At 39.4% G+C, this 26,375-nt stretch overlaps 2 protein-coding genes across 6 annotated transcripts in view; one reads left to right on the top strand and one right to left on the bottom strand.

Moving 5' to 3' along the window:
- Window positions 1–4,696, top strand: part of LOC137103278 (uncharacterized) — a 16,330-nt gene extending 11,634 nt beyond the window's left edge. Inside the window, exons 39-50 of the mRNA XM_067483439.1 lie at window positions 188–288; window positions 371–490; window positions 1,205–1,342; window positions 1,445–1,599; window positions 1,760–1,859; window positions 1,960–2,192; window positions 2,368–2,551; window positions 2,683–2,931; window positions 3,069–3,251; window positions 3,336–3,395; window positions 3,857–4,002; window positions 4,083–4,696. Coding sequence (XP_067339540.1) covers window positions 188–288; window positions 371–490; window positions 1,205–1,342; window positions 1,445–1,599; window positions 1,760–1,859; window positions 1,960–2,192; window positions 2,368–2,551; window positions 2,683–2,931; window positions 3,069–3,251; window positions 3,336–3,395; window positions 3,857–4,002; window positions 4,083–4,127 — 1,714 coding nt within the window. The 3' untranslated portion in view covers window positions 4,128–4,696. The remainder of the gene's footprint in view (window positions 1–187; window positions 289–370; window positions 491–1,204; window positions 1,343–1,444; window positions 1,600–1,759; window positions 1,860–1,959; window positions 2,193–2,367; window positions 2,552–2,682; window positions 2,932–3,068; window positions 3,252–3,335; window positions 3,396–3,856; window positions 4,003–4,082) is intronic.
- Window positions 4,352–26,375, bottom strand: aff1 (AF4/FMR2 family, member 1). Of its 5 annotated transcripts, none has more exons than XM_067483440.1 (19): window positions 26,157–26,375; window positions 19,287–19,407; window positions 17,759–18,580; window positions 14,962–15,003; window positions 13,590–13,676; window positions 13,437–13,470; window positions 12,327–12,378; window positions 11,819–11,969; window positions 10,712–11,713; window positions 10,560–10,618; window positions 10,212–10,425; window positions 9,913–10,013; window positions 9,255–9,318; window positions 9,010–9,146; window positions 8,716–8,787; window positions 7,916–8,009; window positions 7,770–7,813; window positions 7,449–7,690; window positions 4,352–7,130 (listed from the first exon to the last, which is right to left on the bottom strand). In XM_067483440.1, exons 1-19 carry the CDS (start codon window positions 26,207–26,209, stop codon window positions 7,006–7,008), a joined length of 3,516 nt encoding a protein of 1,171 aa, XP_067339541.1. In that variant the 5' UTR covers window positions 26,210–26,375; the 3' UTR covers window positions 4,352–7,005. The 5 variants fall into 5 exon arrangements, with proteins under 5 accessions (XP_067339541.1, XP_067339542.1, XP_067339543.1 ...); XM_067483441.1 differs by having other exon boundaries at window positions 9,913–10,007; XM_067483442.1 differs by having other exon boundaries at window positions 9,913–10,004.

Here is a 26,375-nt window from a genome sequence, read left to right as displayed (position 1 = left end):
ACAGTATACTGCACATTCAGCTTTAACAGTGAATCAATCACTAATTCAGTAGCAGTCAGAACTAGTCCCCTCTCATTTGCAGCAAAGGTACGTTTTGACTTAAAATTATGTGAATACCAATATAAATTTTGCGAGGACAATGCATACAAAACATCAATGCAATGATTTCTCTGTTTTATGTGAACAGGTGGGTGGACTTTTCCCCTGTGACTTACACTCACTGGGGTCCAGGGGAGCCCAACAACGCCAACGGGGAGGAACAATGTGTTCAGATGAACAGACATCAAGGTGCGGAAGTCTAAATCAGCTGACACCATATGTTTGTTTATTATGCAGAGCAGAAACTTACATTGAATTCTGGCTTTTTAAGGTGGATGGAACGATGCCAACTGTGGTCGGTCTGGAGCAGGATACGTCTGTAAGAAACTCCCTGGAGATATCCACACCCCTCCTCCACCCACAAAGCCATGGGAGGGCAACTGCCCTGCAGGTAACACAACCTGTGTTTGTTTTTTTCTTTTCTTTCATTTTTTTTTTTTTAATAAATTAAAGTTGTATGTAGATAGATATATACATATTTTAACATATATAACGTATATTTTTTATTATTTTTGGATCCTGTGAAATGTATTATTGTAGTATAGCATCAATAGCATGTTTTGGGGGGTACTTGAGAGCCTCATATCACACATCCCTTTGTGCAAAAGACCAAAAACATGTCAGTTAAAAACATGTCAGTGAACCAACTTGGTGACATCCTGCACTACAGTGCACATAGTTTATTATGAGTCAATTCCACAAACACCTTCCTGCTACAGGAAATGTTCACTAAAGCACCAGATGTATACATGTCTGCACCAAATGTTTTATTTGTTACATCTGCAAAAAAAAAAAAAAATTGCACACGCACACACACACACAGTATATCGATGATCTGTTTGTTCTCTTTGTAGAATTTGTTGAGAATAAAACCCAGAAATAATATTCAGCTTTATTTAATCCAACAAATTGGTATTCAGATTTCCTTCCTGGAGAATATGGAGGGCCTAAGATTGGGCAGCACCATGAGGGGATATACATTTATCTAGTATCAAACACGTGTGGTCCAGTTCTTTGATATTGTGGCGTAATAATTAAGCCTTTATTCTAAGCACTATGAAATATAATAGACCCTATTAACTCTTCTTTCCTTTGGTCCCTGCAGATTGGATGCATTTCAGGAACAAATGCTTCAGGTTCACAGGAAGAAAACATGATATTAGAGGCAACTGGTCTTATGCCCGAAGCTGGTGCAAAGAAAAAGGAGGAGAACTGGCAGTTATTGATGACCAGTATGAAAATGGTAAGATTAGGAGAAAAACCATTATGTAAAGGAATTTATCAACCCAGCAGCTCCACTTCACAGACAACTGGTTTCTACATTTGATCCTCTTCTCCCATACAGACTTTGTGTCTAGTTACCTGAGGGATCTGGAGGGCCCCACGTGGATTGGTCTATCAGACCTCTTGGTGGAAAATCAGTACGCCTGGAGTGACGGGGTCAGCCCTGTGCTGTACACCAACTGGAACGACAAGGAGCCCAACAATGCAGGAGGAGCAGTGAGGATACTTTTATTTACACGTCTTACGTTTAGTATCGTTGGGCAAAGCAGGAACATTTATGAATGTTTCGATTCATAGGCAGGAGTAGAACGTACACGACGCACTTGAAAATGACGTTTTCCCAGTTACCGTTAAGCTTTAATGTCCTTCTTAACAGGAACACTGTGTGACAATGACTCACAACCACCTGGTGAGCGGAAAGTGGAACGACGATGCCTGTCATAAACATCATAGCTTCGCCTGCTACAGGAAGAAATGTCAGTATTCTTCCCACATTAAACCACAGAAAACAATTCAAACATATAGCAGCTAACGTGCTTTCAGACCTACCTCACTCTTAATCTCCCTTCACATCAGCGAGCAGCATCAAACCTCCTCCAACTCAGAGCCCCTGCCCCGCTGGCTACATCTCTTGGTACCACAACTGCTACAAGTTGGTGGAAGAATCTGCCACCTGGGACGAAGCTCAGGCCGCCTGCGTGAAGCAAGGCGGCAACCTGGCGAGCATAGACATGAGCTACGACCAGGCCTTCGTCGCTGGAGTCGTCCTGCACGGCAAAGGAGACGCCTGGATCGGACTCAAGCGCAAGGTGCTTTCAGGGGACCGAAGCACAATAGTTAACCTAAACTGCATCCAGATTTACTGTAGAGCCTCTGGGTACTGGATAGATGTAGAGACGATCAGTGAATAGATACAGTTTTTGATATTTGAATGAAGCACCTGTTTAATTATTGAACCTTCGCTGGTTTCATTTTGTAATGCAGGATGATGGCTCCTATGCATGGACCGATGGCTGGCCAGTTTTTTTCACTGAATGGGGCCCAGGAGAACCCACTAACTACAAGAATGAGGGCTGCGTTAGTATGCACGCTTCACGTGTGTTTCACGGGACCTGGAATGACACCAAGTGTGACCTGAACAAACATTACATCTGCAAGATCTCCAAAGGTACAGCAGATACAGATCGGACTTTTGCTTTTTTTTTCCCCTTTTCTATTAGTTTTCTCTAGTCCTTCTTGTCGAAACACACGAAGTGACTGACAAACCAAAAAAAGCTGCTACGTAACATTTTCTTTCAGAGAAACCTCCGCCGACTCCTGGCCCCGGTGATGGGCAGTGCCAACGATTTACAGTCCCCTACGGCCGCTACTGTTACTTTGTCTACAACGGTCAGCAGGGCTTTTCTTGGCCAGACTCTCGACACTACTGCAAGGAAGCCCACTCAGAGCTGGTGTCCATCCACAGCAGAGCAGAGGCGGAGTTCATCAGGAACCTTAACGCCAGCAAATATCACAACATCTGGATCGGCCTCACTAGGGACAACAACTGTGAGTATGGAAATAAAACAAAAAAAAAAAAAAACTATAGAACCAACATCCTCATTAGACTACTCACAGTGATGAGAGAGCAGCTTTGATTAAGGATTTTACAAACATGCTAGAACTTTGTACGCTCGCTTTTTCAGTTGGTTGGGCCTGGACGGATAAAACCTCTCTGGGGTTCTTGAACTGGGCTACCGGTGAGCCCAATGCAGCCATTCATCCCGGGCAAGTGGCTGAGGAGAACTGCGTTGAGATGTATCCCGACGGACGCTGGAACGACAACAACTGCATGCAGAAGAGAGGTTTTGCATGCCGCCACCGCCAGTGTAAGGATTATTTTTAGTTTACCTTTAGATGGAATACAATAAGCAGCAGGCTTATTTCAATAAACATTTTTCTCTGTCTCTCAGACTATACAACAGACGACAACGGTAAACCAATTATTCCCACCGATGGCCCAGGTGTCCAGCGTGAGTGTGAACAAGTTTCCATACTATTTGTGTGTTACTGTGGGCCATGCTAGCAGCCTCTCCTTCCTTAAGGAGATGAGTGTCTGTGAACACCACTTTATGATTTCGAATGGTGCATGAATTCAATGTCTGTATGTGTGTAAAAGGATTGCTGATTATCTAACATTTCAAATACTGACAGCAATCACTAAAATGGTGAATGTGTCTAGTGTGTTATCACCAAATACCTGCAAAGCTTAAGCTCCCATCAGCAGTACTTTGTTAATTAGTAAATGTTAGTATCGTCACTGCTTGTTACGTTATTAGGTGCTCACTTTTTTTTTTGCAGTTCAGCCTTAATGTCATTAGTTTTGTCTCACAGGTAAATGTACTAGTCATATTTAAATGTTGATTTGTGTGTTTTGCACAAGTTTCAAAGAGTACAACAGCCCTGCTGACACATCTGCTGTGTCTCTGTACAGATGGAGGGGTGATAGCTGGCGCTGTCATTGCGGCCATTGTTATTTTCATCTTGATAGTTGGACTGCTGTACTATGTCTTCAGTGTCCGGGGATATAAACTGAGTGGCTTGAACCTGCCAACAAGAACAGCCACTAATCTCGACGTGGTAAGTTATTGATTAGTTAGACAACAGGATTCAGTTTTACGTGGGCATGAAACCTAAGTCATGTCCTCCTTCTGTTGCAGCCGGCTTTCACCAACCCCAACTTCTCTGGAGAGTCAGACACATAAAGCATCCCTCAAGTGTTGTACAGCTAATTGATTTTTTTTTTTTAAACAAATCACTAGTAATGTAGTTTGAAAGTGTGTAAAGCTTGTGTATTGTGTGTGTGTTTATTTTAAAGTAATGTTCATTGAAATGCTGTATATGTAATTCAGTGTGTTATTTACAAACATTGCAATTATATTAGCATATCAAATTATGTCATTTGTGCTGAAAAATAAGAGTAAACTAATAATTTCCAGTGTTTATTTGCCGGCGTACACTGCAACACAAATTCTGTACATATCACAAAAAGACAAAGTATCCTAAAAAAAAAATAAATCCTGTAAATTATTTGGACATGTAAGAAATTAATTATTGAAGTACCAACAGCTGAAGATAATGAAAATAAAGCCACAGGTTTGACAAGAACTACAGATGAAGTTTCATTACTTATGCATGTTGAATGCCAAATTCCTTGTTTTCACTTTGTGTGCAGTGTAGACAACTGTCGTAAGGCTAAAGACCATTTCTGATGTGGACATAAAACAATCCCAAATTCCATGGCACCTGTGTAGTCACTCCTTACTTAAAAATACTGTTATAATTTGTGTGAAAATAAATTTAGGAACACTTTGTGATCCTTCTTTAGCCCTTATGTAATTGCACAGACACCAACTGAATTAACAGGCAAAACCTAATGGCACTCATTTCAAGAAATGCACTAATCTCAACTAATATTTATTCTTGTTTCATATTTAAATCTTTATTCCCTGTATACCAATAAGAACCTATGGTAACTATGCCAACAACTCACTTCAATTTGAGACCAACAAAATATGCATTATTGCTTCGTATTGAAAACACTACACAACAGCAAAGACTAGCACAGTCCTGTCGGTCTTGGGAAAGGTGGTGCTCTTCTGTACAACAGTGCTTTGAAATTAACTCCAAAATACTCAAAAGTGGTAAACCATTGTTTGGCCATTTATTTTATTCCCACAGATTGAAAAATCAGATGTGTGGGAAATTTAAGGAAGCATCTTACTGGTGCAGAAAAACAAATAAAAAGGGAATGAATGGTAATCACATAAGATTTAAATCACAGTGGCCGTTCCACTATAGTCCAAAGTCAAACTGAACAAAAAATAAATAAAAATAGCCATTGTTCCCCCTTTATTTGTCATTACAAGTAGTTGTTGCAAGACACATCTATAGTTAAAGAGGACTTGTGAAAGGACAGGCCAGTACATTTAGAAGTCACTTATAACACTAACATAATCCCAGTACATTTTGAAAGAATTATTTTGACACTATATAGCTATTTAAACAGACCATAAAAGACAATTCCTCTTTAAGCGATGGGTGGCAAAATCCAAAGTTCAGCTGAAGCATAACACAAATAACATCAATGTGGATTTTGTCTCCCATCATTTACACTGAAATCACTCTAGAAATTGATCTCTTTGCAGCCAGAAGGGAGCAATATGAGAATCACTTTAAGAAACTTAAATGTGAGCCTGTCCTTTCCTTCGATGTTTAATTTACCATTGAAAGGAGGCCAGAAGTGCAAATTCTGCAACAAGGTGACGAGAATAAAAATCAAGCCTGTTTTTATTAGGCTAAAAAAAATGTCACTACCACCAACAGCCAGAAAAAGCTGCGAGCTGCTGCCTTCAACCACGATTCCAAAACCACATCACATCAGAGAGCTGTGTTTCTGAAGTTTCCAAACATCAGTCACTTTGACAATTAGTCAAGCACAAGCTTACTCCACACATCAGAGCAGAAAGTTGAGACCCGACAACAACCAATGCTGCAATTAACAGGACAGGCTCATACACTTTTTCAGAGCTAAGGCTGAAAAACAGCTTTTTACAGCTTTCACTCTGTCTAAATCTGTTGTATATCTCACCTGGATTTAAAAGTTTTACTTAACTCTGATTTTCAATCCCATTATTTATATTGTGATATTCAATTCGTTCAGATCACTGTTATCACTGCTCTCAATGACCTACAGATAAATTAGCCTACATTCAATATGCATTTTGTATTGGTACAGCAAACAAATGAGTATTGCATTATTTGCTAATTGTTATGACTGCACACAACATTCATTTCAGTCTAACAAGAGTTCACCAATTTGAAAAACAGGAAAAAAAAAAAAAAAAAGTTCTGGCCCTTATGAAACACGCCATCAATTCCCCCCCCCCCCCCCCCCCATTTGATTTATCTTCACTTTTATATTGAGATTAGACCATAGTATAGCTGTTCTGCAAACATATTTAAAGACTTTTTTTAATATATATTTTCTTTTACGCTGACATAGGGGAAACATGTTATTTTGAACAAACGATTCAAGTGCCTTTAGTTTTACAGGTCATTTCATTCAGCTCCCATGTATGGCAACAATAAAGACACAAGTTGTGACAATGAGAACAATAAATAACATCTGTGTCGCCATTTTCACCATAACCAGCTGATAAAACTAGGCTGCGCCATAAAACCACCAAACAGCAGTTTAGGTTACATGTGAAATGTGGCTAATGTTGCTCGTGAATAAAGCCCTGTAGAGTCAATAGAAGAACATGGAGGTGCTTCAAACCTTCAAAAGACATGAAACATGTGGATCACACCAGCTGTATCCCATGTTTTGTCAAAGAGTGCTGAGGGGGTAAGATAGTGCAGACAGGAGAAAAGGATAAAAAGCCATGTGGTGTTCTTACTGAGAAATTCAAAATTGAGCCTTACAACAAACATGAGGCAACATCTGCCTTTTTGAGGAGATGAGTTCTTGTCCATGTTACATGAAGAGAGTTCAGGCTGCTGTCCTGGTTAAACATACTGAAGTGAAGTAAAGGCAGTAAGAGGGTTTGCAGTCATCTAGCGATGGTAGCAGGCTTTTGGTCACTTTAACTTTTTACTGTCCAGCCTCAGCCAGTGGACACCTTGTCTTGTATAACGAACCATAGAGCTCATACTTGAAGTTAGGCTCAATGGGCCCACGACAGTGTCCAGCTCTGTTATCACACCTGAAACACACATTAAAGAGAATGAGGACAAAAACACAAGAGAGTAGTTCATTTTCCATATGCACTGCTAGACACTGACATCAGATCTTAAACAATTATTAATCCTTTCAATGCTGTCTTTGCATCCCCCTACAGGAACTGATTCTGCCTAAAGAAACTATCCTACCTAAACGTTGAGAGTTTTAGCTTCATTTTTAACATTTTTGGGTTCATTTAGGTTTTTAGTGTGAATTTGAATTTTTGGACTTATGTAGCTTTCATTTGCAATAATTCATTTAGCTTTCAAGTTCACACTAATACATCTCCATCTCTTCTCACCGCTTCCTTTTTGTGCAAGCTCCTCTGCCCGCTCCCAGGTGTCATAAGCTCTCAAGAATAATGTAGTGATGTTGACGTAGGTGAACGCGACTTGTTCGATGTCCAGGGGAAGTGCCACAGTGCTGCCGACAGCGGCCGACCGGCTGCTTGGCGCAACACTGTGACTGACTGCAGGGCCGGAGCTGGTGGACATCTTGGCTGGTGACAGCATGCTGGGTGTGGTAGCCAGGGTGTCTGTGACTCTAAAGGAGACAAGTAAAAGATGTAGACTCTGAAAGCCCCATGAAATAGTAAATGTAATGTGAAAACCAGATCACTTACTTTGACGTTAAGACAGAAGGATCGTGTGGAGCCTGGGCAGAGGGCTGAAACAGGAAATTAATTAGCTAAACAAAACACTTAGCTATCCTGGAGGTAGCACTAAGTTACCTATACCTAAATTACAAATTTAACTTTATAATACTTACATTGAAATGGTCAGTGAGTGTCTTTGAGTAGTCAAGTGCAGTTTTGTGTTTGTGGTTAAACATGGCCATTTGCAGGAGAGACTGGCACTTCAAACTAGACACAATGAAATGTTACTTATGAGTGAATTATTCATAATTTAAAAAAAAAAAAACAAAAAAAACTATTTAGCTGTATCAATCACCTAACAATATAATAAAATAATTTTTCACATCATGTACAATGTGTGTGGTCTCTGAGCTTGTGTTCGTGCAGGCTCAATCCATCCCAAAAATAAATACATAAAAATTCAGATGTTAGCAAAAAGGGTATAGATCGTTCCATTTCCTGTTTTTTTTTTTAAACTGTCCATCTATTTCAATGCTGCCATCTACAAACAAGCAGATAACATTAGCACATAATAAGCTACTGTTGTGTTTATATTTTTCTGAACTTTAATATAACGCAAAAAGTAGGATACAAACAACTCAACAGGTCTATATATTACAGAATTAACTTTTTAAACACAAATCAGTGACACAAGTCTCCACAGCTACTTTTCCTTGTGATCTGTTTTATGTAAATATGGTTAGTTGAGGGTCAGTTTGATGAGCTCATTGACCAGAGGATGTACAAATTTTTCTATTGCATTCTGGGAGGCCTGTTTACATAACCCTAAATGATGGACATTATGGATTGGTTTAGGTGCCAATGTCAACTTAATCCCAACACTTCATAGGCACAGATTATTAAAAAAACACAAAAACAAAACAAAAAAAACAAAAACAAGAGAAGAAGGAAGCTACAAAGCAGAACAACTTACCATAAAGCTAAAAAATCCTTTTCTGAGGATGGAGCAGAGGGGTCCACAGTGTTTTTAAGTTTCAGTACAAACCTGTGCAAGTAAAAAATGCTAAAGTTAATCAAAATTTGTAAATTCCCAAATGTGATGCTGTAGCTTTAAATATAACTTAATTATGAATCTAGATCTGACACACACAAACATCTGTGACCACAAGATAGAAGAGAAACACTTGCACTCTATAGGTTAGCAAACATGCAAATTCATAATTATAAAATACTAACAGTACAGAATACTTGTTATAAAAGCTCTTACTTGAGAAGTTCCACTGTCTCTGCATACATAGTGTAGGAAGACGTGGAAATCTGTGGATCTTTTTCCATGGCAATGCCACTCTCAACAAAGTACATTGCTGCATCCAGATAGGTGAAAGCTTTACTGAGCTTATCGGACTATGAAAAGAAAATTATAAATATAAGTTGTTGTTATTTCCTTGTTGTACTGTGTAGAATGCAGGGAAAAATGGAAGAGGAATTTAAATACACAAAAGAGAAAAATACTTCTGCATCTGCTCTGTGTTTCAGTCGTTTGGCCTCTTTTATGTAATGCTTCACTGGATACTGCCTGCAGATGAAAGAAGCAGTTTTAGATAAGATATTTTATATTAAAATAACTAAACAACTATCCAGTTTCACCACTCTTCACCCTCCATACTTCCTACAAGTTACCACTCCCACAAGATTTTACAGGTTTAGACACAAATAAATAAATGAAATCTTGAAGCCACACATTTACCATCAAGTTCAATTTGTGGCAACAAAACAATAGTGATCTCTTTTCCGACAAGGGTTTAATGGTTACACACAAAACAGAAATAAGACCGAGCTCACACAGGAAGAAAAAGCAGAACTGGGCCCATTTACTGAGCTTGTCAGTGTGGAAAATAAAGTGATGCACATCTGAGCATAGGTTGAAAGGCATTCTACCTCATACCCTAGCATTTACAGTAGGGCCCTGTAGGGAACTCCCATTACATAGGTGGCATCAATCAGCGTTTTGATACAGTACACGGCTAAAGTCCACCCTGATTTTTAATCTGTGGATTTTCATTCTTAATCACAGAAACACAAATGAGCATGTCTGAAAACAGAGGAAACATCACATTTTGGGGAGAAATTTCAGACACAAACAGGGTTCTAGGAAATGCAAATTGATTACCTGTCCTCAAATCTGAGCAAGGGTCTATTTGTTAAAGTTTCCCTGATGGACTGTGGAGATGATGGGACAGCAAGGCTGCTCTTTGACGGCTTCTGCTGGGATTGTAAGGCAGACATTTGGTTACAACGACAACATATTTTCTTTCTATATAACAACTGTACTGGAAAGCTACATTAATAAACATCTTCCCCTGTAACAATCCCTAAAATTATTAGTACCTGATGAAGTCACATCTAGGAAGAAGAAGCAATGCTTTAGTCTGATATTCATACACAGGCCTGGTGCTTATAGTCAGTTACCTTTACAGTTTGTGGTTGCTCTGTTTTTTTTACACTCCTCCTCTTGTTCTTGCAGGGGTCTTTTCTTTTTACAGAATCTTTAATGGACTCCTGGGTCTTTTCAGAACTGGGTTTGTGTAACTTTGAGTCTTTTGTTGTCAGACACTGCTGCGGCTGTACATGATTTTTCTTGGCCTTCTTCTGCTCCTGGTCCTCTGCTGGATTGCTAAAAAATCTGTAGGCAACATCAGAGAACTTGACTCTCACACAAACACAAAGTGGCAGTTAAAAAAAAAAATGTCATTAAAGAAAAGGTAATGTTGTCTATGATAAAAACCAGGAACAATTCCTGCAATTTATGGGACCTACTCCAGTTTGTTTTCCAGCTTTTGTTTCTTCCTTGGGTGTTTCTTTTTGTCTACCTCAGCCTAGAAGAGAAGAAATGACATTACAATGGAAATAGGATTTTCACTATGCACATGTACGCTAACAAGAAAGCCCTAAACTCTCATATTTCTCACATTAGGGGGAATACTCTTTTTGCCGCTTTTGTGTACTGTGGAAGCATCAGTCCCCACGCCATCTTGCTCTATGAACGATGCTGATCTCTTTCCATTGCTGGGTGTCTCCCGGTGGCTTCTGGAGGCCTGGGGGACTCTTGAGAGCAGATTGAGATCAATCTTCACAAGCAGGCACATAGGTCTGCTGAGGTCACCAGAACCCTTGGCTGTATGTTCAGTCTTCTCTAAGCCCTTGTGGGTTGTTTTGTGAGGCACCTTGGTGTCCTTCAAGCAGTTGGTCTCTGCTTTGACTTTGCTACAACTGACTTTGACTGGTGGGATGGGAGACAACTGGTCAGTCTGAGCAGGACTCTGGGAGAGGCAGGAGCAGGGGTTGGGATATCGCACACCACATGATGGACAATGACCATAGAGCAGTGGTGTGGCTTCAGGCTCAGGATCTGATCGAGCCTTCCGCTTGCCATGTGACATGCGTTTGGCAGTCCTCTTAGGGTCTCTTTTATTGTCACTGCTGTCCTTGTTTTTCTTGGAATGTCTCGTTTTTTTCTTTACCTGTAGTCTGTCTGTAAAACATGGGTCTTTTTCTCTTGTGGCAGCAGCTTTCTCAGACTTCAACTTAGGAGCTGCTTCAGTGTGATCTGGGCAACCTGCCTTTGCTGGTTTTGAGGAGTGTGTGTTGCATTGAAGTTTGAAGGAATCAAAAGAGGGAGACCGTTGGCTACTTTGCTGGAGACAGTTGTCCTGAGGGATTTTACTGAACTGCTGAGGTTTGGCAATATTGTTGCTGAGCTCTGTTTGGTGAGAGGAAACATTGAATTCCCTGGTGGGGTCGACCACATCAACAGTGGACTGCCCGGAGCTGTGAGTAGGCTGTAGCTGTTTGTGAGCAGTTCTCTCAGAGATAAGTGCTCTTCCTTGACCTTCAGTGTTGGAGTTCTGATGGTTGGATGTAATCCAGTTTACCAACTGCCAATCACGATTGTGCACTGCTGGAGCAACAGGCTATAAAAAGACAATAGCAATAGGATTGAAAATATGAGAAGAGCAAAAGAAAACTGTTGAGAGAATACATTTATGCAACGTGTATAAGGACAATTAGCAAATTACCTCAGTTTTAATTGAGCTGTCCACTGTGGGTTTAGGTGGCTCCTCCTTGGCACTTTCACTGTCTGACTCTGATCTTGAGCTACTCTCTGAGTCACTGGAACTGGCAGACTCTAACCCACTGGAATGTGCGGCTTCCAGTGCTTTAAATGATCTACAATACAAAACACACAGGGAAAGAATTAATCATTATAATTAAATATGATTCAGCATTTCTGGCCAATCGGCAAACACTGTTTGCAAAGAAGCAACGGCAGAAATGTGTGGAATTTATTTTTTTCTCTAGAAATGTTCTTAAGGAACATACCTTTAATACTATGTTTTATCTCATTAATGCAATCTGATTGTATAACGTATAAACTGCTTCTGCAATGGAAACTACGTTTAGTTACACAGACTTTGACCCTTCGATGCAACACTGTCTTTTAGGTCCATTAACTGTAAATGGTTGTAGCTGAGGTGCTTATCTTCTGTCATCCTGTGACATTAGAAGACCTTTAAAGTCACTTACGATGATTTGCTCTGATTGGGCTGGGATGGATCTGTAAGGGAGTCATAGCTTTCTGGAAAGAGACAAACATTTATAATCAATTGTAATATTGCACTGGCTGATAAGAAGAAACTCAGTTCAGTCCAAGTTTTTACACAAAGTGTTAAAATTGCACTTATGGTGATCAATACATTAACATGTCTGCTACACTGATAACACTGTGCTTACTCATGACTGCAAATGTCATTGTATCTGCTTTAATCTTGTCATTGTGTTTAAATAGTCCATACAGAAATTTGCAATCACAACAATTAATTCAAACAATCCCCTGTGAAATCTGTGCAACCTTGCTGTCACGACACCGAAATTATGACTCCTACAGATACCTGCCTAAATGTCCATATTGTTAGTAAAACTATACAAGGACATAAAAAAATAAATAAATAAATAAAAAGTATTTGAAATCTGAACATTCCTGAAAGACTGAAATGAATCTATTTGACTAAAATAAGAACATGTACTCGAAAGCAGAGACCTTTGCCAGGATGTGAATTGAGTCATTTGTATCAAGTCTACTTTAATGCACTAGTGCAGTGTGTTGCTCTGTTGCACTGTTGCTCTTAAAGTCAGTGTGTCTGTCAGCGAGGTACTCTGCCAATTTCAATGTGTTTGCTCCCTTGGTCGGGTCACTGAACATCTTTTTCAAATGGGTTTTGTGGTTTCTGTAGGCTGCATTCAATAATTGATGCCATATTAGCTTTGCGTGTCTGGTTTGTTGTATTTAGTTGCAAATAGCTCCTATACCTACAATCAAGCATCTTTTCACCATGAGAGGTGCCTGCAATGTAATACTGAAAGCCACTACAAACCAGAGTCAAATTCTTTGTTTGCACAATAAAACTGATTTGGATTCAGATCAAAACATGGAAAAATTGAGATGAGTAGTAAGCATTGAAAAAACCTGTGGAATAAAAAAAAAAAAAAAGCGACTGGAATGACAGAATGTCAAGCTCATGTTTCATGATGACAATCTTGTCAATCCTGGCTTTCATTCAGTGATACATCTAGCCATCTATTCCTTCTTGTTATATTCTTTTTATTGTCTTGTTCCCCCGTTCCCTCATTACTCACTTTGAACTTGAAATGAAGGGACAGACTCTGCTTCCTGTAAATAAATAAAAACAGAAATCTGAAAATTGCCATCTACATTTATCTTAACAGCAGATATATGTACACAAACATCTATATATTAAGATTAGATTAAAATAATTCTCGAGCTTTTACCTTGGCTGAGAATGGGGACTTGGGGGATTCATTTGAGCTAGGTGTGTGTAAAGCTGTGAGGAGAGGGGGCCATGAGTGGGTCATTTCCTGTAGAAAATAGGAAAGCAAGGGGAAAAAAAAAATCAATTGGAATCAATCAGCACAGTGTTTATGCCCCTTGGGATTTTTAAAACAGTTTATTGACTTTAAAGGAATACTACAGCATAAACAATTCCAGCCATTGCTGTTTCTATAAATAATCATATCCCATCAATGTTAATGATTTGCAAAGTGTATGGACTGCAGCAGCAGAGGGTCAGGCTGCGTTCCAATACCAACAAGATTACCAAGCATTTTGACAAACATATGGGGAAACCTAGTCCTGAGAATTTTGTCTTATGTTATACAGTGGATAATACTGTAACAAATAATACAATGTGAATGATTACCTGTCATAAAAAAAAAAAAAAAAAAACATTTTATTGGAAGGTCAAGATAGTTTAAAACAAGCAAAATGGCCACAGCTAATGAAAACATGACAGAATACTTTGCACTAGTCCAACTGGTTCTACCAACTTAAAAAACAAACAAAAAAAAGTGTTGTGTCATAAGCAAATGTCACATTAAACCTATGAATCACAACAGTTTGTGGCTCAAAGACAAACAGCAAGAATTCTTCAAAGAGCAAGGGTCAAAGTATATTGTTGAGACCCTGCCCTGATGAGTTTAAGAAAACCCCAAAGGCACAATAAGCTATTCCAGTAATGATCTTAAACCGCCTATGTGCAAATGAAACACATTTATTAAGGCTATTGTAAGACTACTATAAGCTGCTGGTTTATTTAAGTCTCAGTGGAAATGTGTTGGAGTAAGTTTTCACAATACTGAACATACATACTAAGGATTTTTCATGAAAACAAAAATTATTAAACTGTTTCTCACCAAAATTCCACGTTTGTGTATCCTTGTGATTGTAATTAATGCCCTTCCTTCCTTATTAATGCACTTCCTTCCTTATAAAATACTTGCTAAGCAGATTGTTTTTGATTATTGTTAATTCCACATTGTTTACTTTCATGTTTATTGGCAAGCAGCCATCTTCCTTCCCGTTTGGCACACTGCTGCATTTCTACGCACATTACCACAACAGGTTGTCAGAGGCATTCACTGGAAAACTGCTTCACAGCACTATTTGAAGTCAGAAACTCCACTGCTGTGTTTGTGTGCAGATGAACATGTGAATCCTGACTCAAGAGGCTAAATGTATCCAAGTCTGTAGTAAGGCCCTTTTGTGCAAACAAGCAGCTATGAACTCAAATGATGTAAATTTTCCATTGCCATAATTATTTCTAATGGCCTCAGCCCAATGTGAAATTTAAAGATCTGGACTTACCCTTAAGATGTCCTCAACACACTGACCTTCATTTGTCCTTGCCTGTAGAAAGAAAAATTGTTTCACATTTCTAAAAACACTTGTAAAATCTACATGCACGTTTAAATTAAAGGCCAAACATACACACATCTCTCTCTCTCCCCCAACACACACACACAAACTACATATACATTCCTTTCCTGGCAATTATTAAAAAAATGCCAACTTTCATCTTTAAGTCACCAGTCAATAGGAGAGAAAAAGCAGAGACCAACCAACTGAAAGACTACACAAAATATAAGAAACATCTTTATGTGTAATCACACACACTACATCACTGCAGACTTCAGTCTCGAACACTATAGTGACACAATACCCCGTATCAGGCAGCAACATGGGCCAATCCCTACATCAGATAAATCCTGATTGTGAGTGAGTCAACATGCTGCATTTCAGTTTGTATTCAGGACTCGTAGTTTTTCCCTTCTGAATGGACAGTGTTTGAGATAAGGTCAGAGTGAATGGGCCCCTAGAGCAGTTATGCAATTTTGTAACAAAGCTCATTTATTGTTCTGCTGAACCCAGGGGTGAAGTTATCAGAGGCAGTTGAGGTCACACTTAAAACTCACATAGAAGCACAAACCCCAAACTGCTTGACACCCACCTCATGCCATGCACCTGTGTAAGACATGAGATTAGATGGTTAAAGTGCATGGTGGACAAAAGTATTTTAATCCTATATTGGTGTCTTCTCAAATGTACAACACATGAAATGTCATTTTAAAAAAAAAAAAAAAAAAAAAAAAAAAAAAAGTCATTTTCACATTTGACAGTAAAAAAGTTGTTTTGATGTGTGGGCATATGTGACTACAGATGGAAGTCTGCTTCCTGACCTACGACAGCTTTATACTGACCAAAGCTATTGGGGAAGCTATTGTACACAAATCATATTTGCTTGAAATAATATCCAAAACATCCTTTTAGTGAATTGGAAGCTAAATGCTTATGCATGACCTGTGCTGACAAAGTACAAAGCTCAGGAATGAATGCTTGGTTAGAAATAGAGGAGTGAGTCACTGCCAAGCTATCCTGCAACTGGACCAGTCCCAGCAGTGAAAACAGTGGCATATTCAACATTACTGTACTGCTGCAGGATGTAACGAAGGGTGCTGAGTACTGAAGGTGCAAGGGTTGTGTGTATGCTTATGTGACAGAACAGATGAGGAGAGTTGAACTGGGGTTCAACCAAGATTTTTGTGCTTCTTTAAAATCCCATTGACAAAAAGTCCATTCACATAAAATGTCAAAACTTTGAAGAGGTTTAAGAGAATATCATGAGATTAGCAGACACACAATCCTCTTAGCCCTAGTGTATATGTACAGGTCAGAAAGAAAAGAAAAAATAAAACTCTAAAAACCATGTTATAGGACTTCCCTTTTCCTACTGTATCACCTGCCACACAGTCCATGGAACCACCACACAAAGATCATTTGATACATCACAACATCTCAGTTTTAGAGTCAAAATAGTAGAGACCTTCACTGGCCACTTTATTAGCTACACAACATTCAACTACTAATTAAATGCCAATATCTAATCAGCCAATTACATGGCAGCACTTCCATGCATGTAGACATGTAAACATGCTCAAGAAGATCTGAAGTTCAAACTGAACATCAGAATGGGAAGAAAGGTTATTTGAGTGCTTGTGCCAACCAGGCTGGTATGAGTATTTTAGAAACTGCCAATTTACTGGGATTTTAGAGCACCACCTAATGTAGGGCTTACAGAGAATCAGAATCTCTGTTTGTCCAGAGGTCAGAGGAGAAGGATGAGACTGGTTCAAGATGATAGAAATGAATCATTAACTCAAATAATCACTCATTACAACTGAGATCTGCAGAAGAGCATCTCTGATTGAACAACACATCAAACTTTGGAAAAGCTGGGCTACAGTAGCAGAAGACCAGACTGGGTGCCACTGTCAGTTCAGAACAGAAAAGCTGAGGCAAACATTCACAAGGTCTCACCAACTCTGGACAGTTAAAGACTGGCAAAATCTTGCCTAGTCTGAGGAGTCTCAATTTCTCCTGTGATATTCTGATGGCAATGTCAAAAATTGGTGTAAACAATATGAAAGCATGGATTCATCCTTTACAGTATCAATATTCCAGGCTGCTGGTGTCATGTGTGCCAGGAAAATATTGCCCACACTACTGGGTCACATAGTAACCTGCGCAAGTGTTAACATGCCACAGGACATCTTCTGATGGCTTCTTCCAGCAGGACAGTGTGCCATCTCAAAAAGCTTAAACATAATGAATTAACTGTACTCAAATGGCCTCCAGTCACGGGATCTTTATCCATAGAGCTCTTTTGGTGTGTGGTGGAACAGGAGATCTGGATGTGAAGCTTACAACTCTGAAGCAACTGTGTGATGCCATGTCGTCAAAATGGCCCAAAATCTTTAAGGGATTTTTCCAGCACCTTCTAGTACTATCATGTACCTAATAAAGTGGACAGTGAGTGTGCACTCCATACCATAAGTAAAGTAGGTCCTACAATTATATTCAATAGAGTACTAGTGTTTTAAAAGGTTTGTTGCATTTGTTTAGAGAGTCGTAGAATAACCAGAACTACCAAAGTCAAAAACAACAAAGACATTTCTAAATTATGGTCGACACTGAAGGAGTCTAACCATCAAAAAAAATCTCTGTTGCTGAAATCACTTCATTATTCTGCCTTTCTTGATCCCTCCTTATTAAACTACTGTAATCTAACATTTTAAATCATTTATCTTTAAGATAATACACTCACCTCCAAAAATTGTGGCAATATTTTCAATTTGCCCTGGTCAGACTTGTTGATTAACTCCGGTAAAGGTGCATATGGCTCTGGTGAAGGCTTTAGCTCAGGTGACTCACTGACCACCTGGTCCTGACCATCCATGGGCCGCACATAGGCTGTTGGCTTCTGAGTCGTAACTACACTGGGTTGCTTAGATGACAGGAGTAAAGGGAAGGTCTGGGAGGGCAGTGTGTTTGTCTTATTGGCTTGAGGTAAAGATGCATCTTTAGGAGACTGCCTTATGTTTAATGTGGACACATCCATGGTGCTGGCAGATGCAAATAGGGGCTCTGGGGACCCTTGAAGTTGAGGTCTATCAAAGATGACTTTAGGGTCTGTGTCAGTGTTACTGTGGTCGCTGGAATGTAGGCAGTCTAGCGGCTTAGCATCAGGAGACTGAGCAGACATTTCCTGGGGAAGGCTGACACGATCCCTGAAATTCGAGAAGGCTTCACTTTCCTTTTGTTCATGTGTTATGAGGTCCGGCTGACTGTGGTTCAAAGAAGCCTTTGAATGTCCATGTTGGATGGGAGAAAAGGAGGCAGTCGATGCCCCCATCGGTTGAGAGGAGGACCTGTTGCTACAGGGGGCATTCTGGCTTTGGATGGACATGTAATGGACCTGGGTGTGAAATGGAGGTTTGGTTGATTTATCAGGCTGACACTGCTCTGTCTTTGACACGTTCACATAAGTAGGAGCAGGATCAGTGGAAAGGGGACTGGGATTATTCACATCTTCATAACTGCCCAGCATCCTCTGGATTCGACTGGAGAGCTCATCCCCTTTGTTTGTCTTGAAAAGAAAGATTTTTCTGTGAGCTCCAATATACCACACTTACTGATGCTGAAGTACAGAAAGCAAAACCAATATAGAGTCTATTGTTCAATGCAATTAAACCCAGATTTGTGGACACCATTTTTTATTGTCAGGGCACTATATTTTGATCCAGTGCATTCTACAGTAATTTTATCATATGACAACTTTCCTGTAATTTTTAAGATCACATTCTTGTGCATTTTGCTTACAGATCTACATAGTTTTTTATAAATTATCTCAAAACACTGTCCACTTGCAAAATCCAAATAAGACAAGACATGGTCAGTTAAATAATTTGAAAAACTGATGAGCTTATCTGAATCAATTATTACTGTGCAGTCATCACACAGGACTGAGCTTTTCAATCTTACAATTTAAGGCAATCATTTTTTCATTTTTACATCTCTTTTCTTCTTTTTAATGACATTTGTTTCATGGCCAATGAATAATGATAACAGTGATCTGAAGCACTATATGTATTTAAAATTCTAGTCTATAAAAGTAAAAAAAAAAAAAAGAAAAAAATTATGATACTTAATGGCTACAGCTTTTTAAAGTCCAAGCATTTATTAAATGATACCAACTGCAAACAAAACGGTGTATGAAGTAGACAAATGGATAGAAATGTCTCAGTCGGACAGACAGTCCCATTGTTCAAGATTTTCACTTCAAGAATTGTTACCTTGTATGGTTCCCCAAAGAGTGGTACACTCTCAGGGTTGAGTTCTTTGGCTTGGCTGGTTTCTTGGTTCCTCTGTTCCCATGCTCGGAGGCGGAGACGGTTTCTCTCTTCATTGTGTGCGCTTTAAATATTACAAACAAACAAACAAAGAAGGAACATTCCATTTGCAAGTACATCTTTTCCACTTTAAGTATAATTGCAAGAGGTAATATTATTGACATGCTCCATTGTCTGAAACTGCTTTATAGTCCAATTCTTAAATATGGATTTTGCAGTTTTACACTTTACATGCATTTTAAACCCTGAAACAAACATAACTGATGAAATCAGTTTTGACTAAAGACATCAGAAAATTTTGAGTGTGCAAACTCACGAGGGGCAGAGCAACAGCATCTACTGGGAAATGACAGTGCCCATCATATCTACAGACAAGTGTAATTAGACACACAGATGCCATGAGAATTCACCACCATGTTCACATCTGTTCTCTCTAGTCCCCAAAGATGGCATGCGGTCCACACATACATCAAATGGATAATTACGACTACTTGTCCTAATATAGTGGAAATGGCAAAAAAATACAATTTACAACAGTAGACTCTATTGTTTCTAGACTTCTTAAAACTTTAAATAGGATAAGCTGGATACGTAACATTTTTAGTTTTGTGGTTTTCTTCCCAAAAAACAGTGCTGATCATACTTGTTTACAGCAACCCCAATGGGATGCTTCCATGGCAACAAGTGAGGCAACACAGATTTGGGATTAAGCCAAGCAGATGAGCGCTTACTCATTAATGTAGCAGAGAGACGGACCAAAGTACCAGGACAACTCAAACTAGCATGGCCCGGTTACAGGCCGAGGTTAGCCATAGAAAAACGACAGGCTGGTTGTGTCTCCTAATTTCACACACTGTTCCTCCAAAGCAAAAAATGTTGATAATAATCTTGATAATGTTGATGGGTGGAACTAAATTGTCCTGAATTAATCTACCATTAACTCAGCCTTAATATTGGATCGAATAAACTATAAATGCACAAAAAGAGTGACACATTAAAAGCTTGGGGCCACCGTCACTGGCAGTTTGCTGTGTCTTTCAATGTGGGATTCTGTAGGATTACCCAAAATAAACGTGAAAAGTTTTATTATGGCCATGTTTGTTATGGCCATCAACAGCAGCAATAAGTTTGCCACTTACTGGAGTAACTTTTTGACAATGTCCTGCAGCACGATCTACTGTCACAACAAACACAACACCTTTAGTTTAGACGTGTATAACATCTTCCGATAACCGAGACACTAAAAATGTAACACTAATATCAGGCAAGTATAAAAAAAATAAAAATAAAAAATATGAATGAATCTTAAGGCTTCTGATATCTTTTAAGAGATGTGAGCTCAGTACTTTTACACCTGATGCTACTCTATCCTCAACTATGCTGAATGACAACATCTGTGACAATCACAGATACCAAAATATCGGGCATAAAATCCATAACCAATTAGGGAATTAAAAGGTAAAAATGACCATTCCACACCACAGAATATTCCACAAGAAAGAAGTACAGATACTGAACCAGCCAAATCCAAACCAGAAAGGTTGTCAAAGTATCCCAACATTTTTAATAGAGATACAAATAAAGCACAGCATAGTTCAATTAGTGAAAGGAAAGAAGTTTGCTTTTTAAAGAAAGCACATAGTTTATAAAAACAACATGTACATAATGGGATTCTAAGCACCATTAGGCAACAGGCACAAAATATGAGGATAAACAGCAACAGGTACAACAATAATAAAAGGCAGATTATGAGCCAAGTTCAGAATATGATGTTGCAGTTGTCACAAAGCATAAATCACTTCATCTATACACACATTATCTGTCACAGCTCATCCTATTAAGGGTCGGGGGGGGGCTGGAGTCTATTAAAGCTGTCATTAGGCAAGAGGGGGGGGGGGGGGGGTTCATCCTAGACAGATTGCCAGTCTCTTAGGGCCAACACGTTACTTCTGTAGTTTGTCAATGTTTGTGCAAATTGCCTACAAGTTTTCACCCTGCAAGAGACCATCAAACATTTTGAAAAAAACTAAGCAAAAAAATTAAAATAAACATATCTAGGTTTCCACCGTTGCCACTGCCCAGGAGAAGCACCTTGCAGCCCAAAATACCTCGAGCTATATGGACTTAACAGTCTATACACCTGGCTGTTAGTTCAGTGACCCAGGGCCATGATGTCATGCTGCCGTGGTCTGGTTCTGTAACCTCTGCTGGACACATAGTACAGACCCGCGGTCTTCTGGCCCTGTCAGACAATCATCGGCCTGTCTTGGAAAGGCCTGGAAAGAAGACATCAGACGACACCTGCCACACCTCATCTGGTCAACCGGACCACCTTCTCCAGTCCAGGCGTCTCAGTTTCTGGTGTCTGACTGACCATTGGACACACCTGTGGCTCTGATGTGCTCACCTCTCCTGCATCCTCCGCTCCAACCCTCGACAACATCCACAGGTATGAACAGTGAGACGTTTATACAATCTGACATTACCAACTCTTAAGGATTTTAATTTTTCAACCACGGAATTTAATTATGCTAATGAATGTCATGATCTTAACTATACTGCTCTTTGCCCAACAGAAACTCTATATCTGTTTCCTGCCCACCTAAATTATTTAAACTAAAAATGAACACAAGCGGAGTTAACTTTTGTTAGGCGATTATGATTAAGACTACTACTCATACAGAACCAAAACCCCAAAGAATTAAATATCAGAAAATATTATCATCTTAATCAGGACAAGCACCAAAATAGGACAGGAGATATACTCAACAAGTAACAGCTGTTTGAAATTTATTTGTTGGTTTCAGAGGTAGAGAGTTTCTGTCATTTCTCTTGAGTCTGGATATTTAGTGTGTTTTTACTAGAGTTAAGAACCGTAGGTAGAAAGTTTTGCTCTTCTGGTGAAGTGGATATTTGGTCCGTTATTGGTATTTTTTTTTCAGCTTAGTAATCACCAAGCGTTCACACCTTCGATCTAACAAAGGCACACAAATTAGTTTGTTTTCATGTTTTCGGCACATCCCCGTTCTCCTCTGCAAACGCAGGACATGGCATCCTACTAGAAGACATCATGTTTCCCACCTGCGCACGCTCACCCAGACCACTTTGTCACCAGCCTCTTTCTCTTGCCCTGTGGAACTGCCAGTCTGCAGTAAACAAGGCCGACATCATTCCAGCTTTTGCTACAGTCAGCTGTTCACCTGCTTGCACTTACAGAAACCTGGATCACGCCACAGAGCACAGCCACCCCAGCTGGACTCTCCACCAATCTTTCCTTCTCTCACACTCCTCGCTCAATAGGTTGGGGGGCGGAGTCCCAAAAAGGACTCATGTCACACCACTCTTCTCTACAGATCTCTACACTGGCTTACTGTAGCAGCTCGCATCAGGTTCAAAGCTCTGTCTCTTGCCTACAGGGTGATCTCCTCAACAGTTCCTGCTTACCTAACTCCCTCATTCAGGTCTACAATCCCTCCCGTCTGCTTCAGGCTGCCAACAAACGACTGGTTGCTCCAGCACCGCAAAGAAGACACCAAGCAAAACTCTTCAGCGCAATGATCCCACAATGGCAGAACGAGCTGCCTAACTCAGCACGCTCACTCCCAATATTCAAAATAACTGCTGAAAACAAAACTCTTCTGCATCTTCCTATGCACTTAAATCTATTTTTTTTAAAAACAAAACAAAAAATATATATACACATCTTTCTTGCATCTCATAAAATGTAAACACTTGTGACACTTAGGACTTTGCTTTGAAGTTTTTCTTCTTGACTTAGATTTTTGCTTGCCTCGTACCTCATGTGTGTCTGCTAAATGACTAAATGTCCCTGTTGGTAAATGACCATCAAATTGATTTATCCTGTCTCACTGTAACTCGTTGCAGCAGGAAGAATGTGTCATTCTAAATGGCTCAACCCCCCAACTCATAATAACTATCAGATTCCTAGAAGCCCAGGCCAAGGTGGAGGGGTAGCAGCAATCTTTCACTCAAGCTTGCCAATAAACCCTAGACCTAAACATAGTTATAACTCATTTGAGAGCCTCACTCTTAGGCTTTCACACCCAAACTGGAAAACTCAACAACCCCTTTTATTTATTATTGTGTACCGTCCTCCAGTCTATTAATCTTTGTGAGTTTGTGACTGAATTGTCAGATTTTCTGTCCGATTTAGTGATCCATACAGATAAATTAATCATAGTGGGTGACTTTACCATTCATGTAGTTGCTGAAAGTAAGTGCCTCCAACACTGCACTTAAATCATTTAGATTCAATTGGGTTTTTCCCAAAATGTAAATAAACACGCATTCTTTTAGTAACACCTTAGACCTTTTCCTTACATACGACATTGAAATTGATAATTTCACTGTATTTCATTATAAATTCTCCTTTGTCTGACCATTTTCTAATATCATTTGAATTTACAATAATGGAATACACAGCAGTTAGAAAGAAATCCACTACTGCAAATGTTTATCTGAAAATGCTGTGAACAAATTTAAGGTAATGATTTCTTCATCATTTTCACCATTTGTCAATACAATGGTGAGAAGCCACCTTCATTTTACTCCTGTACAAGTTGATTATCTAGTTGATGATTCTGGGGCCCCACTGCATATGATACTGGATACTGTTGTCCCTCTAAAAAAAGAAAGCAGTTAATCAGAGGAGACGACCTCCATGGTACAATTTGCAAATTACGCAGGTTAAAGGAGCCATCACGAAAGTTAGAAAGGAAGTGCAGTTCCACCAATTTAAAATAATCCCCTTTGGCCTGGAAAAAAATGTTAATTATGTTTAAAAGTGCCCTCCGTAACGGCAGAACAGCATATTAATCATCAGTAATAGAGGACAATTAGAACAACACTCAGTTTCCTTTTAGCACTGTAACCAGGCTGACTAAGATCCATTGTGCTGTTGACTCTAGTATTCTCTTAATTCTGAGCAGCAATGGGTTCGTAGCTATTAGGGAAAAAATTCACACAAACATTACAGATAGATCTTCATGTACAACAGCTATAGAATCATAAATGTCTTTTAGACTCTGCCCCAAACAAATTGCTTAAAGATGTTTTACCTTTAATAGACACGTTCATATTAGCCAGTTAGACTGATCAAATCCAAAGGCCTATAAAGTTGCTGTAATCAAAGCTCTTCTTAAAAAAAAAAAAAAAAAAAAAAATCCTAGAAAAAGTAGTTGCAACCTGCCAGACAGATTCCAATTTTTTCATTTAAACAATGAATCTTCTATACACACAAACATTAGTTATGGAGTTCCACAGGGCTCTGTGCTAGGACCAATAACTTTCACTCTGTATATGTCACCACTAGGCAACATCAGGAAACATTCCATAAACTTCCACTGCTATGCAGATGATACCAAGCTATATTCATCTGTGAAACCAGAAGATACTAACCCATTAGTTAAACTTCAAGCATGACTAATAGTCCTATAATTTCCTACTTCTAAGAAATTAAAACCCTTCTCCTTACATACAAAGCTCTTAATGGTCAAGCTCCATTATATTTAAAAGACTTCATCGTACTATATCGTCCGATTAGACCACTTCGATCTCAGAATGCAGGCCTACTTGTGGTTCCCAGAGTTTCCAAAACTAGAATGGGAGGCAGAGCCTTTAGCTACCAAACCCCTCTCCAGTGGGACCGGCTCCCAATCCAGATTAGGGGGGCAGACACCCTCTCTACTTCTAAGACTACGCTTAAAAACTTCCGTTTTTATAAAGCTTAAAGTTAAAGATGCTCAATCAACTTGAACTAGCGCTTAGTTATGATGCTATGGGTTTGCCTGCCCCAACAGACAAGCCAACTAACCAAAAAAGCTCATTAGTGCAGATGCTCTTCTAATGGTGGATATCCAACTACAATAGTAGAAAAGGTTAGGGCTGTTTCTCCTACCAGTTATGTTATGATTTTATGTAACTATAAATTGTTTTATTCTTTCAGCTGCAGTCATGTTGCACTGCCTATGTTGTCAACATCTGAAAAAAAAAAAAAAAAAAAAAACCACAACTTTAGGGTCAATATTTTAGCATTTGTAAAGCACAAATTTGCAATTTGTGAAACTGAATGCTTTCAGCTTCCTAAATGTGAGGATTTGCTGTTTCTATTTTGTCCTATATTATTGTAAATTGGATTTCTGAAATGTTTGTTTATAAATGTAAAATTAAAAACACAGACGGCGGATTAATTTGGTGTAAAGGACTTAATGTATTAATAAGCATCCTGTTGTCCACATTTATAGCTTGCACGGTGCAAAAGTGTGAAGGCGGCCGTTTCAACAAATTGGAAACTGAAAACAGACTTAAAGTGAAGTAACAAAAACACGCTGAAGACAAACCTTGAGTTAATCTGTTCTCCAACAAACTCCGAGCTACTAAAACAAGAGGGGGTCGAGGTTTTCTACAACTTCACAAACGTCTTAGTCGGGTTAAAACTACACCTGTAGAAGTTAGAAGCTGTTAAAAACACAGCTGACGGGGGGGGGGGGAGGAAAACACACACACACACACACACACACACACACACAAGCCTGTTCTTTCTTTCCAGCTGATTCCACCTCTTCCCCGAACTGCTTATCAAGCTGAAAACCCTGTCAGGCAGTTGCACATTAACCATAGGTAAAATAAATTAACATACAAACGCAGACTTGTATTATTTTCAAATAGTTTCAAACTAAAAGTTTACTGTACGACGCCAGTGAGCAGGCTAACCGTGTCCGGCTAATTAACGTCAGTCGGGCTGTGAAGCTAGCGCCCCGCTGCTAGCTGCTAGCCGCGGCTCGGTCTGCTTACCTTGGCTGAGATGCCATAGTGCGCCTCTCACAACAACCAAAGTTGGTTGTCATGTGTTTCTCGCCAAGCTGCTCCTCTCAGCTGGTCACATTGTTTGCCGGTAAAGATCTTTTGTTGCTTTAAAAAGCTGTCAGGCCGCCGTTGTTTGATAGTTGTCTGCAAACCTTGCGTGTTTGGGTTGTCCACTCGCTGCCTACTGGACTGTTCTACTCTATTCAG

This window comes from Channa argus, chromosome 18 (genome assembly GCF_033026475.1).
Source record: "Channa argus isolate prfri chromosome 18, Channa argus male v1.0, whole genome shotgun sequence".
Classification (NCBI taxonomy): Eukaryota; Metazoa; Chordata; class Actinopteri; order Anabantiformes; family Channidae; genus Channa; species Channa argus.
Note: the sequence above shows the minus strand (reverse complement) of the source record. Positions and strands in the feature narration are given on the sequence as shown.